Consider the following 17446-nt stretch of genomic DNA (forward strand, 5'->3'; position numbering starts at 1 on the left):
CTCAGCTAGGATGTGTCAGGCAGTGGTGACACCACAGTGACTTACTGTTGGCTACTGTGCTAACACTGACACTTGGAGACTGGGCTCTCCTTTGAACATTTTCAACTCATCTCCTGCAAAATGACTCAAAGCATGGTTAAAAACAGACTGAAAGCAAGAAAAGGCTTCCTAGTTTCCACACCCATGTACGGAGGAGGCAACAATTTCAAAGCCTTGCAGCGCCAGCAACTGCCCCAGTACGCGGTGTTCTGCGGAGCCCCTGGCGTGGCGTTCTGTGCCCCTGGGAACCACTGGAGTGGGGATTCCTAACGCAAATCCACACCAGTTGAGTGAGACAAAGCAACGGAATGAGAACCTGGTTTCAGTGACCTTGCTGATGGACAACGACCTCATGAAGACAGAAGCAAAGCAAAAGGCACAGGGCTCAGATCTCATTGATAGTCCTTTCCGAGGGGCAGTACTCCGAGGTTCCCGGTGACGACATGTAGAAGGACTGTGTCTTCCTTTTTAACCTGGCTCGCTTGTTGGCCAGGGACAGGCTGCGCCGGCTCGAGCTGATGATTTCTGAAATAAACTTCTTGCAGTCCACGCACACCTCCATTGTGCTCCAGTCCTCCATCAGCTCTTTGGGAAACTCTTCCTGGGACTTATCCACAGATTTGGACCTCGATGTCAACCTGGAGGGCAGAAGAGCAGGAACTGTCATGTTACTGAGCAGTGCCCCAAGGGACACCCCCTTCAGGGAAACGGCACTCATCAGAATGAGCTTGAGCCCAATCTTCTTCTCTCCTGTCTCAAAAATGACACCAGGAGAGCAAATACCAGACAGGACAGCTTCTGCCTGCCTCAGCCAGACTGCAGGGTCACTGAGGGCACAGTAACACTGACCTTGGCTAAAACAGCCTTACTCATAACTATAAGGAGGTGACACACTTGGCTAATTTGACCCACCATCAGAGTGACTCATGCACAGGGCTCCAGCTGTAGATGTCCTCATGAAGGAGCTTCTACTTTATATTTAATTTCTTTGGTTTTCTTTGACAACCACATGTGTATAAGATACAAAACCAGTAGGTAGCTTGATAATATCAAAGTGAGAAATGAGTCAACCATAAAAAATATAGAATGGTTTGGGTTGGAAGGGACCTTTAAAGGATCATCTAGTCCAACCCCTCTGCAGTCAGCAGGGGTATCTGCAACTAGAGCAGGTTGTTCAGAGCTCCAAACAACCTGACGTGGACTGGTTCAGGGATGGAGCACCTACCACCTCCCTGGGCACCCTGGGATAAGGGTTTCACTACCCTCACTGTAAAAAATTTCTTCCTAATATCCAGTCTAAATCTCCCCTCTTAAGTTTAAAACCATCACCCCTTGTCCTGTGCAAGAGGTCCTGTTAAAAAGTCTTACAGGCCCCTTTAAGTCCTTTAAGTCCTAAAGGCCACAGGAAGGTCTCCCCAGAGCCTTTCCTCCAGGCTGAACAACACAAACTCTCTCAGCCTGTCCTCACAGCAGAGGGGTTCCAGCCCTCTAATCATTTTTGTGGCCTCCTCTGCATCCTATCCAACAGGGTAATGTCCTTGTGCTGAGGACTCCAGAGCGGAGCACAGCACTCCAGATAATGAGAAAAAATAGGGAAAATAAAAGCTAAATCTGTGCAAGGCATCACTGAATTCCCATTCAGGGAGTGATTCCAGCCTGCCAGATTTACCTCTGCAGAGTTTATTGACACCAGGAAAAGACACCATTGGCAGAGGTACTCCACAACTAAAGTTATAGAATCACAGAATCATTTAGGTTGGAAGAGACCTTGAAGATCAAGTCCAGCTGTTAACCCAGCACTGCCAGGTCACCACTAACGCAGCACAGCATCAAACGTGTCAGTTGGCCCAGACTCATTTTTCACCTATAATGTGGAAGAGGTTTCAGGTATGCTGATAGCATTGCTGTAGATCGAAGCAGTGAGCAGAGGGGACAGGGATTGTCAAGCTTCCAAAAGGTTACTACAAGCATTAGAAACATTGGCAACAACAATGAGGGTGGTGGAACACTGGAACAGGTTGCCCAGGGAGGTGGTTGGAGGCCCCATCCATGAAGATATTCAGGGGGAGGCTTGACAGGGGTCTGGGCAACCTGATCTAGTTGAGGATGTCCCTGCTGACTGCAGAGGGGGTAGGATTAGATGCCCGTTGGACATCCCTTCCAACCCAGACCATTCTATGATTCTATGAGCAAACCAGGCAGACAGCATCTTCTTAAAGATTGATAACTCAACGTGAAACATGGAGGAAGGGCTGTTTCCCACCTGGACATGCTCCGCAGCGAATGGTGGTGACTGGTGGAGGGTTTCTCTGGCCTCATAAAGCTTTCTCCTCTTTGCAAGGTGGAAGGTCCCAGTGAGAAGATGGGGAGAGTTGAATATGGCTTTGATGGCAACCGCATCTGTTGAGATGGAACATGCAGTGTCACCACAAAGTCTGCAGCTACATTTCAGGAGGGGTCTCACCATAAGGTTACTTACTTTCTTGCAGCAGTGTGAGCACACAGGCCTGTGTAAGAAAGGGAAAGCGTGAATCATTTCACTGGCAAAAATGACATTTAAATCAATGAAAAGCAGTAAGTATGTTTGGGAGCTGGAATCCTCCCCTATGCTTCCCTGAGGCAAATGTATTTATTGTTAAAGCTACTTCAGTGCAATAACTTCAGTCAGGACATGAAGCCAAAAGCAAGGAGAGATGCTAAACAACTACGGCTAAATGAAAAAAGAGAGGGAAAAAAGGCAAAGTGGTTTTGCTCTAAAGAGTACTCTTTTTGTGAGACGGTAAGTCAGTGATTCCACACATCTCCAGACTTCACCATTTAACTTAAATTTCCCTTTCCCTTCTTCCCCCTCAATACTCCAAAAATAATGCACAAGGAAAATTGCCTTGAAATGTGCCCCCCAGCAACAGAGATTATGGAACTGTTGCCTGGGGAGTCTGAGTAAATGCCATCTCATTCTCCCATCAGCTTAAAGAAGAAATGAGCCTTCCTCTCACTTTTAGCCAGGAGTTTCAGTCCAAGGAGGCAATTCCGTCACTGAGGAAAGAACTCCCTTGGCATAATTTTTCTGTAACGTTGACTGTTACAGAAATCAAAGCAATGGAGAGGAAACAGCAGAAACATCTGAAGGTTTCTAACCTGTCAGTCATTATTTTCCCCTCTGAAGCACTACTCATTTACTACCAGATACTAAATACTTACCTCTTACAGAACTGACAAGTGTAAGACCAGGTAAAGAAAGAAAACCTTCTTGTTCGGCAGCAAAAGCAGAGCTAGAAGAAGAACGCAGAGAGCAACTGTTAGAAGAACACAAGAACAAATGGACGTAAATCTCTGTCATGACAACAGGCAACCTCTGGACATACTGAATGATACTTTCAGATTCTTGTTCCTCCACCTTAAATGCATTAAATCTTTAGATTAAATCTGCACAGTAGACACAGGTAAGCCTCTAAGTAAAGCACCGCTGTGAAGGCAAAATACACTTGCTGGAGGTGTTGAAGCACAAGACAGAAGTGTGAGGAAAGGACACTGCTGGTAAATACCAGTTCCCAATCTGTACTTTACAGAATATGATGTGGTAATTAATGGGTTCCCTAATAATAAACCTCCTCCTGTGGTCACATGTTGTCTGACTTCTCTGAAGGCTTTCATTCCCTCTTTGCTTGATAGCAAGGAGTCATGTGAAGAACTTGTAGTTCCCTACTGCTTTCTGCATTTTCAGGAACAGGAATGCTAAGCAGTGCTGCAGAAGGACAGAAATCACTTCAGCCTGTGAAGTTCACGCACACACACAGAGAGAGAAATGTACTCTGCTAACGGCAAATGCTCCTGCATTTCACAGACAGCCTAAACAAACAAGGGACTATCAAGATGAGTTTTGGTAATTCAGGGAAGCTGACCCATGTGGCTGGTGGATGTCTCCTCTCCAGCACAGGGTAAGACACAAATGTGCACCAGCCTCCCATAATAAGCCTTGGAGCCTCCCCATAGCTAGCCCTACCTTTCCTTTCTTGAGAGCAGTGTAGACATCTTTATACTGCTGGTACTTTTCCAGCTCTGCCTTCACCAGCACCTGACGGATGTGCATGACCTCCTCCACCGTTAGAGCTAGGCATTCCACTGGGTAGCAGAATTCCTCCTGGAAGCCAAAGAAAGGGTATTATTTCAGAGTCAGAGGGCTTCTTCCAGACATCAACCTAGACAACCAGCCACCTGGTTAGTAACTCCAGAAACAGAGGGTTTCTCCCTTCCAACTGGAATAGCACTGGCTCTTTCATGGGCATCACATGAGTTCCAGACCAACAGAGACTGCGTGTGATCTAAATGGTCTGATGTTCAGCCCTTGCAACAATGGCAGTTTGCTTCATCTTTCCTCCTCAAACCACTTGACTCTCTCCAATACCATAAAGATTGGTTTCAGACCACTCAGCATTCAGGTTTGCTATTTGACAGGGAAAAGGTAATTTGGCAGATGGCATTGCTTTTAAACACAGTGTTTGAAGACACGCAGCTTCTCTGAGACTTTGTGATACCCAGGGTGGCCAAGGAAAGTTGTTAGTAGCCCACTCTAGCAGAAATTTTTATTCAGTGGTACCACATCTTGGTGCTCACATCACCGGAATCACACCAAGACTGCTACAAGTTACATCAGTTCAGACAGCAAAGTTCTCCTTTCTGCCCCAGGAAGGAACAGCTGCAATGTAAGCTTTACAGGGTAATCTCCCAACAGGAAGCAGGAGAACTGGTTACCCAGCGTTGTATTATTAACAGCAGAGACTCACACAGAGGCTAGCAACACAACTTCCCACTTGGAAAATGGTGCATCTCTCCTGTATTCCAGCATTTAGAAGAATATTGAGCAGAGAGCTCCTGAATTTGGTACCAGAGAATAAAGAACACCAACCCAATTTGTAATCCAGCCCTGTAGTTGATTACACATTTCCAACAGAAAGACAGAAACCTCTGTAGGAACTCCCATCGCTTTATGCTCGGCGAACCTTTTCAGTCAGCCCAGAGGGGCTACTGTGCAGGAGTGACAATGTCATGCACTGCTCCCTGAATAAATGAAGGGAATGTCTCCTGCAAATACAAAGAGGTGGCTGACAGTTCCGAGGCCTCATTTACAAATTGAAGCGATGGATCGGATTAGTTGGGCAATGCTCCGTTTCTGTCTCCTCAGAGGTCTGTTCTGTCTTTCCATTAGGTTAAAAAGAAAAATCTTTCTAGGCTGCAGACCTGGCAAACATTAGCATTTAGGAACCACCACATTTTTAAAAGCTGTTGTCTTACCTATCTAGAAAGGGAACACAAAGAAACTTCGCTCTGTTTAAAGTACCCCACAAAAGCCTAGGATTAACTTTGTTAGATTTGCCAGCTAAGCCTTTGGGGCAGAGGGCCCCCTGCTTTTCTGGACAGAGCAAGCTCCATCAAAAGCAACTGCAGTTTGCTCTGAGGTGTGAAACTGCACAGCCACAACAAGGTGACCTCTGCTCCTCGGGAGCAAGCGTACAGCTAACAGGCAGCTCTCCACGTTTCTTTCTGGGTTCTTCCCATAGCAACTGCCTGGCTATGGAGAGGGCACCGCTGAAAGCTGGGACAGATGGGAGAGGAAGTGGGTGGGAAAGCCTCACGCAGACAATGCCAGCAACACCCCTCCGGTCTGCATCCTGGGAGCCTGAGGGAAGCTGTCCCGGCTGAATGAGCCTGACTGAATACTTGTAATCAATCAGAGCTTTAAGTCCTTTAGAAGTAGGTGTCTTACTTGAAGCTCTTCCTTCCCCCTCATGAACGCCCATTCCTTTAATCATTCCTTTAATTTACAGAGCGATGACGTCAGGGAAGTTTGCTCCTTTGAAGAAAGTCTGCAGATCTGCTACAGGTGTAGAGCAGGCACTAGGGGAATAGTGTGGGCCTGTTGTTGTACCAATCAAAAATGGTCATCACTAAGGCATGTAGAAAGAGCCAGCAGGCAACAGGGCAAACATAGAAAATGTCCACATGTTTAAATGCTAATGTTTTAATTCCAGAGGTTACACAAGGACAACAAAATGTTAATGCAACATTAAATCAAAGATAAATATTATGCTGATTTCAGAAAAAACTCTTGTTGTGGTGGGTTTTGGTTGGTTTTTTTGGTCCCTTTTTTGGAATAAAAAGTACACAAGAAAATCTTTTGTTTCTACACTACCTCTAAGGCATTGAAATTAATTATGCTAAAAGCTGACTAAACTTCATTACACCACGCTGCCTTGGAATTCTTGCTCAAACTTCCAGCGGGGATCTACACTCCAGTCCTCTCACCTATAGCTGCCTCTCTGCAACACTTGCATACAACAGAACGTACTACAGACAAAAAGGGGGTTGACTGGTCTTGGTCTTTCTGGGACTGTACTCAGCACTCACTGCAATACTAAAGACAAGTCAGAATTGGTAGCTTTAAAGGAAAAAAAACCTCTTACTTAAAACCAGTATTTCTGAAGTTTCCAAGCTCCTCATGAGAACTGGCTTAACACTCTGTGCAGTCTTACTCTATACACCGTAATAACTTCAGATGTAATTTTGGTTGTACTCAGGAAAAGCAGGTAGCAAGAACTGCATCTCCCTAATGTGAAATAAAGTGCTTTGTAGGTCACTTTCAGCAAACAACGCCCCTAAAAGCTCCTTGTGACTAACTGGTTCTTACAGTAAGAAAGCCCTCGTAAAAGTCCTCATTAAAGGCTGGCACCAGGCATTCAAATGAGCTGGCCCAGTAAACTGCAACATGAGCAAGTGCAGGATTAGCCTCTAAACTCTGCAACTCACAATTAGGCAAGCACTTTAAACACTGCTTGCTTCTGCAGACTGACATTTTCCAAGAAGTCACCTGGGTATCTCAACTATAAATTCTCCTGCAGCAGGTCTCACACTCTCACTTACCATCTGGGACAAGAAAAAGAAGGGGAAAAAATTATTCCTGTTCAGGCATACGTAGGGATAAAGGGAACTGGGTTTTTTGTTAGGGAATTCGCCTGTCCTGGTGCATGGCCACTAGTTACTGCATGTTCTGATACCTGAGGATCAAAACCACATGTAGGTTTTCAAGTAAAACCAACTGCAAATATCCTTCCACTCTACACTTTTGTTAGAAACAGAAAGCCTTATTCTTTTCAACACAGTCCAAGGATTGCAATGGTTCTGCTGGATTTTTGCTGCAGGATCTTCAAGTGCTGTAACATTAAAGGTCTGTCCCATTGATAATCTTGTCATGTTGCATTTTTAGTTTGCTGTCCTTTCAGGATTGATTTCTTTTCCCCATGAGGTGATTGAAGACACACAAATATCCTACACACATTGAAATCAGTGTCAATCAGGTGCAATGTCCCAGCCTGAGCTTTAATTCTTGCCACAGCTTAGGAAGTGCTCCCCTAAGCGAGGGAACATGCTGGTGAAGGTGATTTCCAAAGCCAGCAAAAAGAGGCAAACCTTTGTGGGTTTCCACCTGCTGGCAAAAGCTCTCTCACAGAGATAGTACATAGCCCCTGCCACCCCACACATGGCTGCTTCAACGGGATGAGAGCTGAGCAGAGAAGCTGTTTGCATAGTTGAAAAAAGTGGTCTGAAACTCATCCTTGGAAATAAACTGGTTATCCTAGGAACCTGAACAATAGATAGGAAGCAGAGAAGCGAACGCTGTGTGTAAACAAAACCATTAGCTTTGGTCCTCTGGGTCAGGAAAAATCATAATGATAATAATTCAAAAAGCAATCAGACATTCATGTGTACATCACAGGACACTGGCTTCTTCTCACCAATTGAGCACCCCACCAGCTCACTACAGCGAGCACATCACCGGGCTGGTCCCCCCCAAAAAATCTGAGCTGCCCTGCCTCTCCATGTTGGGTGACATATCAAAAGGACTCCACTGGGCATCTTTCCAAGCCTGTTTCCCCTCCCCACCTACTTCGGTCTAACTCCCTCTGTCTGATGAGATGCCAGTTGACAAAACCATCGTTAGTATGCAAGACAGAGCAGTTTGTTGCTAATCCTGCTAAGAGACGGTAGCAAACTCCTGCCTGTTTTCACTGGCATAGTTATTGACGAGGTCTCCTTCACCTTGGAGAGAAACTGCGGTCACAGGAGCAGGTTGATAAGAAATGAAACTCCATCAGTCCTGGAGGAAGGGATCAAGAAGTCAAGTAACAAAGTCAGTTACACTCTGCACTCAGCAAGCACGCTTGCTCCAGGAACGGCAATGTTACATACGCGGCATCTGGTGCAGCCACTGAAAGGAGCTGACATCTCTCCAGGGAGGGAAAGGTTTGCAGTAAGCCAGAGCGTGGACCTGGGCTAGTGCCAGCATATCAGAAATCATCTACCAACACTGGAAACAAAAGTGTTGTGGGGATTGGCTGTCACACCCTAGAGGGCACTATTGCTAAGTTAAAGAATTCACTATCCAGGCATCACATGAAATAGAAGCTTATTAACACAGCATCACCTCACTATTGATTTTCCTTCCTTCTCACTTCACAGCCAAAGCCAAGCCAGGGGACTGTTCTCTGAAGTTTTAAAACACTCAACAAAACCCCCAAATTAACTAGTAAAACCTCTCCCATATGTCCCCACATTAGCCTGACTGACCCAATGGCTTTTTCATAGAGTCACAGAATGGTTTGGGTTGGAAGGAACCTTAAAGATCATCTAGTTCCAAGATCCCTGCCATGGGCAGGGACACTTTCCACTAGATCAAGTTGCTCAAGACCTCATCTGACCTGGCCTTGAACACCAGCAGGGAGGGGCATCCACAGCCTCCTTGGGCAACCTGTTCCAGTTTCTCACCATCCTCAGTACAAAGAATGTCTTCACTTTTCCTTTCGCATTTCTGAGGGGGAGTGGAATAATTGAATTCATTTTTCTGCAGTGGATTCATTTTGGACATCTTCTTCTAGGTGTATGTCAGTGAAGAGACTGACAGAAGGAAAAGATGTGCTCAAGACGGTCCTGCTAAGAAGCTGTCTGACCTATTTAAAATAGCAGCTTAATTAGAGGATTTTAAGTTGTGTGATCCCTTCAAATATAATTGAGATGACTTTTTCAGTGTAAGATATTTTGATGCACTAAAAGTGTGATGGAGCAAATGCCTTAGTGTAACATACAACTCTCTCTCCCCTCTGCCCCTTAAACAGTATGTCTGTGAATGACTCTGGGCCTATCAGAAAATAGAACCTGTGCTTCCACATGCAGTGAGTGCAGCAGGCAATGACAGGGCAATCCACTTCACACGGCAGTATTTTCAAATGCATGCTGAAGAAACTTCCAGCATGGTTCTGGTGCAGTATGTTCTGCTCCAAGTTGTCTTTGGCAGAAGACTACTCATGATGCACATTCACCAACATGCTACTGCCTGACCTCCACCTGGAATGAGAAACTGGATTCTAGATGGAAGGATATAATGAACCAAATCTGGCAGACCCTCTGAAAAGCAGGAAGCATGTTGTGGGAATGTTTGGAAGTTACTTTCTCATTACTGCTCATCTAAGAGGTTTGGATCCTGGCCGCCATCTCTCAGGCCAAGAGGAACAGTCTTCAAAGCCCATTAATACACTGCACAGCAAGTGATGGGGTGACTATTCCCTTCCTTCAAGACTAGGGTGTGTTTATTGATTTCTCTATTCACCAGCACCTCATGGGGAGTACTTCAAAACCCTGCTGGTAGGAAAAGAGTTGAGGAACATATCCTGCATGAAATGCCAAAGCACCAAATCAGCAGGTCAGCATAAACACACCAGGATTTCATACCCTTGGCTGTTTATACTCTGTTGGAAAACATCTCATAATTAAAGCTAATTGATCAAATGTACTGTGCTTTCTTTTCAAGCCATAGCACAGGAGGGGTTTGCCTCAGTAACCTCAAGAAGGCAACAAAGACAAACCTTGATTTGGATTACTGCAAGTGCTTTCATGTGTATAAACATTACCACTCGAGTTCTTAAGGTGGGCAGAAAAGAAACCATTCCACTCCTACTAAACCACCTCTGACAACTACAAAGTCCCCCCACATCCATCCACTGCTTTGGAATTGGCTCTGTTCAAACAGAAAATCAGCAGGGTGAAGCTCCTCTGTGTTGTTAACACTCTGAAATAAAATCAAGACACGTGGCCTTACCCAGGGTCCCACTCAGTGCCAATGCTTCCTGAGGCACAAGGACCTGGGCTTTTGGATAAACGCACTAGAGAGACAAAGTTCAGATCTTGACTTCAGAACATCTTTAGCAGCCGAGGGCTGTTTCGGAATTGAGAGAGCTTTCTTTGAGTCCAGTTCTAATCACACTGCAGCCAAGCTTTAATTTTCATTACACTCTTAGCATGCCTCTTTTTCTCTCTCCTACCACCCACTCCACTTACAAGTGATCTGGAGCTCTGTTTTGAAGGTGGTAGGAACTGTCTCACATTGGTTGGCGTTTCCTTTTCAATGGAGTGTCTTCTCTGAGGTGGCTGCCGTCTCTCAGGCTGGGGTGTAGATGATATGGGCAAGAACTTCGGAGGCGCTAAGGATTCACCCAGGATGAAAAACATTAGTTCTTTTAGGATTGGCTGACTGTTGGATAAGGCTGTGCTTTACACTGTACTTAAACCAGACATTGATTTGCTACAATTCCCACCACTGCTGGCTGAAGTTACATCCATACCAAAGAGCATCTTCAAGATGTGTATCACATTCACCCCATTTTCCAGACTGAGAGCACAGAAATACTCCTAAACCCCACCAATGTGGGTGTGCTACTGTCCAGACACCACTGCACACAAATTCAATGTTTCAGGGTTATTCTGCTTGTTTCCCCAGCAAGCACAGCACACACATGCAGATCCTCCTCTCTTCCCAGTAAGGAGTCAGGAGAAATAGTGCTGATTCTCTGTCTTTCAAACATTTGCCATGGTAACAGAGAGGCAGGAAACATTTAAACCGGTCTTAGATTAGAGGATGTTTCTGCAGCAACAAATTCTTTTATGAGCTGAACATGGCCAAAGTACCCCCCAGTTACTTGTGTTATCCTCTGCAGTTCCACATCAGGTATGAAATCTTTTGCTTCACAAAGATATCCATACACAATGGACACTGCTGCCTTCCCATCCTTAATCACATTTCATCTATTCAGCAGGCTCTGGGGCTCAGCTTTAGAGATGTATTTCATTAACAACACTCAGCTTCAGCTTTCTAGAAAAGTTTCAGACCAGGTTCACAGCACAGAAGATAACAGAAGTGTGTAAAAGTATGGAGGTCTCTCATCAAAACTCACTCTTTCTGCTGCTGGTGCCTTCTTGAGAGGGGTCTTCTGCTTGAGAGGGGGAGATGCTGCTGCTACTTCCTGATTTGGGCACTGACTCCTCCTGTGTGGCAAGAGGAAAAGAAACAGCATCCATCAGGGATTGTTTCAAATTATTCTACTGATTCTCAGCACAAAGAAATCACAGATTCACACATTGCATTGGGTTGGGAAAAAACCTTCAAGGTCATCTTGTTTAAGCCCCCTGCAATCAGAGGAACACCTCCAACTAGATGAGGCTGCCCAGGGCCACATCAAGTCTGATCTTGAGCATCTCCAGGGACAGGACTTCAACCCCATCCCTATCCCATCACAAGCTGTCAAAGGTATTTTGCACCACTCAATCACTCAAAGCCCTAGATGAAGTCCTGAGGAAAACACAGCACCAAGTAAACAGAATTTCCAACACCCAGTTTCATTAAAACCTGGTAAATAATATGGTACATGGCTGGAATTCACTGTATTTAACTATCTTGTGAAAGGACAAGATCAGAAGAGAGGTTCATGAGTCCACTGGAACCTGTTGATTTTCCTCACTGTATTCAAGGACTTGTAAGATTTGCAGCTACAGCAGACATGTTAACTCAGCTTTGTACCTCAGGCTAGTAAGGAACTGATCAGCACTTCGATTTCCCTGGTCTCCAAAGGAATGAGAGCCACTCATACAAGAAACCCAGGGAAAGAGAAGCTAATCTGGTCTCTGCTGCACTAACCCCGAGTCCTGGAGCATTTCTCCTTTCTTCTGTATTCAGAAGCAATCTCAGTCTTTACACAAGCATCACAACAGCCCAGAGCAATTCCTGCAAGATGAAGGTGAAATAGGCTTTGACCAACACCTTTCAGCAGGCTAAAGTGTTATGCCACTCAAATCATTAAATCCTTCGCTTGCACCTAAACCCTCTGTCTTCAGACACCAGATACCAGCAAGATACAGATCATGACAGAAGCCTCCCAAAGGACCGGAGCTGAAGGACTGAGTGTGAATGCTCTTTAGCTCTAATGTGAATGCTTTTAACTAAGGAGACTGGCAGCAGTTAAACTGTCAGCATTTACAGATCAAACAAGTGACTGCTCCAAACCTCCAGCAAGTGGCTGAGCTTCTCTCTCACAGATTTCCTGAGCTAGGAGAATTGCATGCAGGAAAGCCTCTGGCTGCGTGGTTGGATTCTACGGTCACTGCAAGTCAGGAATAAAAGCTGGCAGGATTGCCTCAATGAATACCATGCATCACAGGACAGAAGCCTCCATATATGCCAGTCAGGTGATCTGTGCTTCATGCTTAGCTCCAGGGTATGTGTTGTGTGTGAGGACACTGTGCTGTGTACTGTTTGTGTCTATGGATTTAAGGAAGAAATCTTTTACGCTGAAGGTGGTGAAATGCTGGCCCAGCCTGCCCAGAGAGCTTGTGGAGTTTCCTTCTCTGGAGAGATTCCAAACTCTCCTGGACAAGGTTCTGTACAACCCTGCTCTGGGTGACCTTGCTTTAGCAGAGGGGTTGGACTAGGTAATCTTCAGAGGTCCTGTCCAACTCCTACTCTCCTGTGATTCTGTGGTTTCCAGAGAATAAACAGCTGATACAGCTGAATGTGCTCTCAAACTTGCCTACAAGCTTCCCATCACAACTGTATAAACAACCACCCCAGGGAGAAGGGAATCACAGAATGGCTCAGGTTGGAAAGGACCTTAGAGATCATCTACTCCAGCCTCCCTGCCATGGACAGAGATACCTCTCAACTAGAGCTGGTTGCTTAAGGCTTCATCCAATCTGGCCTTAAACACTTCCACGGAGGGGGTATCCACAACCTCTCTGGGCAACCTGTTCCAGAGACTCACCATCCCTGTACTGAAGAACTTCTTCCTCAGATGCAATCTAAACCTACTCTCCCTCAGCTTAAAACCATTCACCTTTGTCCTGTCACTAGACACCCTTATGAAAAGTCCCTCTCCAGCCTTTCTGTAGGCTCCTCTCAGGTACTGGAAGGCAGCTATAAGGTGCCCCCAGAGTCTTCTCTTCTCCGGGCTGAGCTCAGCCTATCCTCATAGCAGAGGTGCTCCAGCCCTTGGACCATCTTTCTGGCCCTCCTCTGAACTCAATCCAACAGTTCTATGTCTGGATGGCTGCAGCTTCATTAAGAAGATGCCATTTTTATATCTGCATCAAAAATCACTGTTAGTTTGCTGCTCCTGCCTGCCACACCAAGACAAATGGCATTTCCTGCTCCCCCTCTGAAACTGTGACTTCAGTGGTGATGCAGAAAAAAGCAAGGGCAGAAAGCAGGAGAGGTTTGTACAATCTTCATCCTTGCCAGCAAAGGGCACAGGCCTGTGTCAGACCTTCCCTTTCACCTCCAGCTGGCATCACCAAGTGTTGGGGTGTAGTCTGCATCACAAGACGGCTGAGAGAAGAACAAAGGGGATGCAGAGGGAAGAAAATGTGTCTGTGTCACAGCTCATTTTGAGGTCCACAGCTCAGCAGGACAGCCTGTCATTTAGGGCATAACACAGCCATAATTTAACTCCCAGTGAGCAATAGGTTAATTCAAATTGCAGGTACAGAGGTGGCCAAGTCCTTTATAGACAATACTACACACAAAATAAAAGTCAGCACAGAAAGAAGACATTTTGACAGAGCAACCTATACTTCCTTCTCCTTCAAATGTGCTACATCCCACCTCCTTCATCAGCTCAGGGGATTCCACCCAAACCCCCCTCAGTCTGTCTGTTTACACTACTTCAGCACTGCTCCTGAGCCCCAGCCACTATTCTGCTGAGCATTAATTGTCTTAGCTGCTTCACCAGCCACTTCTGTTGACTCCAACCAGCACAGCAGCTGTTCTCTGTGACAAGTGCATGTGGCCGATTTATTTTCAGCTTATCTACTTACTCTATAGGACTTTGTTTGCCTACACAGTATTCCCTAATCAATAGTAAGTCAGACACCTTATTTCCCCCCACTACAAGACCAACTTCCTGTTTTCCTATGCAGAGTTTTATTTCCTGACTTCTGCTTATTTTTCCATGTGAAGCATCGGGTTGCAATAGCTTCAGGATGCACAGGGATACAAGCTGAGAAGCTGTAAGTTCCAGATCCAGCTCTCACTGACAGGTCTTTTACTGTCCTGCCCAGCTTCATTCATACTACCAAAACCCCATGCAGCCTCTATTGCTGAGGGATGTCAGAATGCAAAAGAACTTCTGTTCTCAGAACAAATGCACCAAATTATGCACCCACATGAGTCACCCATAGGACAACCCCTAACACAGAGGGCCAGCCTTTCAAAGACCAAGAAAGTATGCAAAGAAATAAATTTCTCCCCACATATATTTCTCTCCAGCCTCCTCTCTTGCAGCTTGGTCATCTTTGTAAGCAGCCTGTCAGGAAACCCCTCCTTCCCCATTGACTAGAGAGAAAGAGATTCAGGGAAAGCTGCCTTCCCCATGTTGAAATTAGCCTCTGTGAAGGAACCCTGCCTACTTGTGCTTTCCAGGCAGCTTAACTGTCAGAAAGGTCCAAACTCAATTAATAATAGTACTGCTCCAGAAGCAAAAGCTCATTCTGGAGGATGTAAACTGTTGGTACTTCTTGAGGACCATACATCATGCAGCTTTTGAGGCTAGAGAGCTTTTAAAAACTCTCTCCTTTTTTAGGCTTTTAAAAATCTTTAATTCTCCATTTGAAAGAGGATGGATCCAAAGTTGTTTCTCCATCTAAATGGTATTTGCTTGTCCCTATCTGTGAAACAGTTGTTGGGTGTTACTTCCCAAGCCTACACAGACAGCTAATGACCTGACATCTGCACCAAACTGCAGCCCCTCTGGCACAGCTCATGTTCTTTATTTGAAAGCTGGTACTGTGAGTCAGAGAATCATAGGATGGTCTCAGTTGGAAGGGACCTCCAAAGGTTATCTAGTTCAACCACCTCTGCAGTCAGCAGGGGCACCCTCAACTAGATTAGGTTAAGCCTCACCTGTTCCAGTGTTCCACTGTCTTCATGGTAAAGAACTTGTTCCTAACATCCAATCTAAATATACTCTTCTCTAGTTTGAAGTCATTACCCCTTGTCCTGTCACTACAGTCCTGCAGTGACAGCTCCTGCATGGCTGCCAGAAGGGTGCAACACATCTACCTGCATTCCCTATGCAGAATGTGGAGAGACAGTGGGCATTTAGAAAATAAGTGAATCACAGAAAGTTTTGGTTGGAAGGGACCTTTAAAGGTCTTTTAGTTCAACTCCTCTGCAGTCAGCAGGACCATCTTCAACTAGAGCTGGATGCTCAGAGCCCTGTCCAACCTGACCTGGAACAGCTCTAGGGGTGGGTCTTCTACCACCTCTCCGGGGCAACCTGGGCCAGGGTTTCACCACCCTCAGTGTGAAAAACTTCTTCCTTCTCTGTAGTGTAGATCTCCTTCTTTTAGTTTAAAACCATTGCCCCTTGTCCTGTCACAGCAGGTCCTGCTAAGACTGGCCCTATCCTTCTCATAGGCCCTCTCTAAGTTTTGAAACGCCCCAATAAGGTCTCACCAAAGCCTTCTCTTCTCCAGGCCAAACAACCCCAACTCTCTCAGATGTCCGCACAGGACAGTAAATACTTGGTTTAAGGCAAAAATGAGTATTTTACCTTTTAAAAGACTATTTCCTTTACAGAGGTCAGATACAATATTTTTGAAGGTCTGTGGGCTGACAAAGCAGTGATGGAGAACTCAAATGATAACCTGCGAAATCACTTCTCAGCTGATCAGTCCAGCAGATTAAGGAAAAAGACTTAGTTCTGACATCCAGAAGCAAGCTGTGTCTGGATTTTTTTTACCTCAGAATCTGAGCTGTCAAGTTCAGCCAACGTGGGAGCCTTAAGGAGCCTCTTGCGTTGCACTGTCACTTGTGTGGCCCCATTCTGCTTTCCTTGTGGTGCCAGGCCACCGTTCGCTACAGAGGCATCCACTAATTTTCTTCCAGCTTCTGGCGTAGGCACATCTAGCAAAAGAAACAGAGCAATTGGTGTTTGGACCCAGTTTTTATTTTGCCTTCTGAAGCCTTACTGTCAAGGCAATACACGCAAAAGGAAAGCAAATAATTGTGATAGACGTGTGCAATTGTTTGGCTTTAGCAATACATTGCCCAGAGAACTACAGGCAGTGGCTTGTGCTACAGAAGCATTATGAAAGAATGAAAGCAGTGGGAAAAGCAGCGTGCACAAAACTGAATACCAACCTCAGACCAGCAGCAGTGGACTTTAAATAAAGATCCTGTGTTATACCTGAAAGTTTTTGTCCTTCAACTTACTCTGCAATTATCTACATAGCAAGTACCAGAAGAATGCACAATTCCATCTGGACAAGTGGGTTTCCAGTGAATCTGCAGACTACAGCACCCAGAAATGAGGAGGTTTGGAATGTAGTAACCCTAGCTTTATCCTGTGAGGACAGAACTACACTCTATTCTGCAGCAGAGAGAAGAGGAATGAAAATGAGCTAACTAACTAGCGCCCATCAAAAATATGCAGAATTCTTAGGCTTGCACGGTCATTTGTACTAAACATAGGTCTGTGATGTCAAACCTTCATGTCAGAGGCTGAAACATGAGGCTCCAGCTCTGCTTTCATTTACCTGAGTTTTACGAGGATGCAACTCCACTAAGTAAATTACTCAGGATTTCTGCCAGCATGCAATGAAGATGCAGCTTGGATAATGTAAACCTTGGGTCTGCTGTGCGTAGCCTAGCCTAGAAATTAAGATAATGACCTAGGCTTTGATATTTTAGGAAAGCTTAGAGTTTGGTCTGATAAATTAGTTTTATCCCTGTAAAAGTACAAAGTGCAGTACTCCAATCCAAAGAAAATTATGTTGGAGGGACAAAGAAGAGAAGCTTCTAATCTCCCATTTGCATGCATGCCTAAGCAACTGCTCTTTCTGCAAATGGATTTTTCTACCCATGTAATTATAGGACTCCCTCCCCAGGCTTGTAATGACAAAGTACCTCCTGGTATTTAAGTCTAGGGTAATGATGAGTTATTATTCCCATTTTTATACATGGTGAAAAGAGGCACAGAAGGTCAGATGCCTCATACCTTAGGTTACCAGGAGGACTATGACACAGAAACAG

General features: G+C 45.3%; 1 protein-coding gene across 5 annotated transcripts in view; it reads right to left on the reverse strand.

Annotated features, from left to right (window-relative positions):
• Window positions 1-216: 216 nt before the first annotated feature.
• SPIRE1 (spire type actin nucleation factor 1) overlaps window positions 217-17446 on the reverse strand; it is a 142157-nt gene continuing 124927 nt past the window's right edge. For 3 of the 5 annotated variants that reach the window (XM_054164237.1, XM_054164236.1, XM_054164238.1), the window contains 8 exons: window positions 16155-16318; window positions 11319-11409; window positions 10426-10568; window positions 4043-4180; window positions 3241-3311; window positions 2519-2546; window positions 2303-2439; window positions 217-677 (listed from right to left, as the gene is read on the reverse strand). In XM_054164237.1, coding sequence (XP_054020212.1) covers window positions 425-677; window positions 2303-2439; window positions 2519-2546; window positions 3241-3311; window positions 4043-4180; window positions 10426-10568; window positions 11319-11409; window positions 16155-16318 — 1025 coding nt within the window. In that variant the 3' untranslated portion in view covers window positions 217-424. Of the gene's footprint in view, window positions 678-2302; window positions 2440-2518; window positions 2547-3240; window positions 3312-4042; window positions 4181-6271; window positions 7678-10425; window positions 10569-11318; window positions 11410-16154; window positions 16319-17446 lie in introns of those variants that run through there. The other 2 variants (XM_054164240.1, XM_054164241.1) reach the window with 1 other exon arrangement.

This window comes from Dryobates pubescens, chromosome 9, assembly GCF_014839835.1.
Source record: "Dryobates pubescens isolate bDryPub1 chromosome 9, bDryPub1.pri, whole genome shotgun sequence".
In the NCBI taxonomy this organism is placed as follows: domain Eukaryota; kingdom Metazoa; phylum Chordata; class Aves; order Piciformes; family Picidae; genus Dryobates; species Dryobates pubescens.